General features: G+C 51.3%; 1 protein-coding gene across 1 annotated transcript; it reads left to right on the top strand.

Moving 5' to 3' along the window:
- The first annotated feature begins 49 nt into the window (after nt 1-49).
- LOC111652726 (nuclear cap-binding protein subunit 3-like) lies at nt 50-1,517 on the top strand. Its single transcript, XM_023403110.2, has 5 exons — nt 50-198; nt 273-418; nt 512-620; nt 1,012-1,111; nt 1,355-1,517. Exons 1-5 carry the CDS (start codon nt 129-131, stop codon nt 1,500-1,502), a joined length of 573 nt encoding a protein of 190 aa, XP_023258878.2. The 5' UTR covers nt 50-128; the 3' UTR covers nt 1,503-1,517.
- Nucleotides 1,518-1,563: the final 46 nt, after the last annotated feature.

Genomic DNA, 1,563 nt, shown 5'->3' with positions numbered 1-1,563 from the left:
ACACACACACACACTCAGTCAGTCAGTTATCAGTCCTGTGTGTCTGAACACCACCTGATCGTTTCCTAGGTAATGTGGTTTGGCTGGATGACGACACGTCCATCCGAGCCCTCATCAACAGCAGCCACATGCCCGACCCGGAGGAGGCTGTTACCACGGAGACGGAGGGCTGCAGCCAGCCGGGCGAACAGAGCAAAGGTCAGGGTGTGAACGGAGAAGCGCTCTGCAGCGTCTCAGAGGAACGACACTGACGCGTGTTTTACACCTCACAGGTCGGCGAGGTCAAGGGTCAGACGAAGAGGAAGAGGGCGAGGTGGACGAGGACGAGGAGGAAACAGCGAAGAAGAGCAGCGAGGAGATCGAGGGGAAAGACAGCGATGGAGAAGTGGAGCAGAAGAGGAAGGTGGAGGGTGGACAGGTAGAGCAGAGCATTTCTGATACAGAAACTGATCAGGTTTATTGATCAGTGATGACATCAACAGGTGTGTGTGTGTGTGTGTGTCTCTCTCAGGTGGACGACCTGTCGCGGGCAGAGAGAGAGTCTCTTCTGAGGAACGACCTGCGGCCGGTGATCAAACCCTTCAAAGGAAACAAACTCTTCCTGCGCTTCGCCACACAAGGTCTCTCTCTCTCACTCTCTCACACACACTCACACTCACTCTCACTCTCACACACACACTCACACTCACTCTCACTCTCACACACACACACACACTCACTCTCACACACACACACACACACACACACTCACTCTCACACACGAACACTCACACACTCGCTCTAAGCTGTGATGCGTTCACAGGGTTTTGTGATGAAATCCTTTGCTTGGTCAGGTGTTTAATTTAAAGGTTCCTGATTGGTTGTTATGTCTGAACTGTTAGTCAGCTGATCTCTTCAGGAAACTGGTGACATCACAACATGCTTTGTGTTAATCTGATATGAAAGGACATGGTGAAGATACTGCGATAACAAATTATCTGTGTGTGTGTGTGTGTGTGTGTGTGTGTGTAGATGATAAGAAGGAGCTGGGCGCCGCTCGCCGCAGCAGATACTACATGAAGTACGGGAACCCGAACTACGGAGGCATGAAGGGAATCCTCAGCAACTCCTGGTCAGACTCCAGCTGTTCACTCAGTCACATCACGGCCAGATGTTTATTGATTAATCAATATCAGAATATCAGGAACACTGACATATGAAGGTTGTTGTGTTGTTGTGTGTTTTTACATCTAAATGATGTTTTTTCTTCGCCATGACAACGTGTCGTTTCTTCTTCTTTGGCTTGAATGAGAGCTGTTTGAAGAGAGGCGTGGTCAGTCTGACAGCCGGCCCTCATGTGTTCTGCTCTGCTCAGGAAGAGGCGGTACCACAACCGGCGGATCCAGCGAGACGTCATCAAGAGCAAGAAGCCTCTGATCGGAGACAGCATGGGTCACACGCCGCCGTACACTCACCGCCACTCCGGTAAGACCTCGCACAGGAAAACCAGGTTCAGGATCTGAGTCCGGCCCGAGTCCGGCCTGACAGGTTGAAGACCAAACTGCTGCAGCAGAGGAAGTGATT

This window comes from Seriola lalandi, unplaced genomic scaffold, assembly GCF_002814215.2.
Source record: "Seriola lalandi dorsalis isolate HSWRI2012SDOR001 ecotype SW California unplaced genomic scaffold, Sedor1 jcf7180001957388, whole genome shotgun sequence".
Lineage (NCBI taxonomy): Eukaryota > Metazoa > Chordata > Actinopteri > Carangiformes > Carangidae > Seriola > Seriola lalandi.
This window is presented reverse-complemented; position numbering and strand designations above follow the sequence as displayed.

Excerpts from the sequence above, each read along its gene's own strand:
- LOC111652726 (XM_023403110.2), top strand. The coding sequence starts at position 129 with ATGCCCGACCCGGAGGAGGCTGTTACCACGGAGACGGAGGGCTGCAGC. Across the intron at positions 621-1,011 it reads CCTGCGCTTCGCCACACAAG|ATGATAAGAAGGAGCTGGGC; the intron begins GTCTCTCTCTCT and ends GTGTGTGTGTAG. Across the intron at positions 1,112-1,354 it reads GGAATCCTCAGCAACTCCTG|GAAGAGGCGGTACCACAACC; the intron begins GTCAGACTCCAG and ends TGCTCTGCTCAG.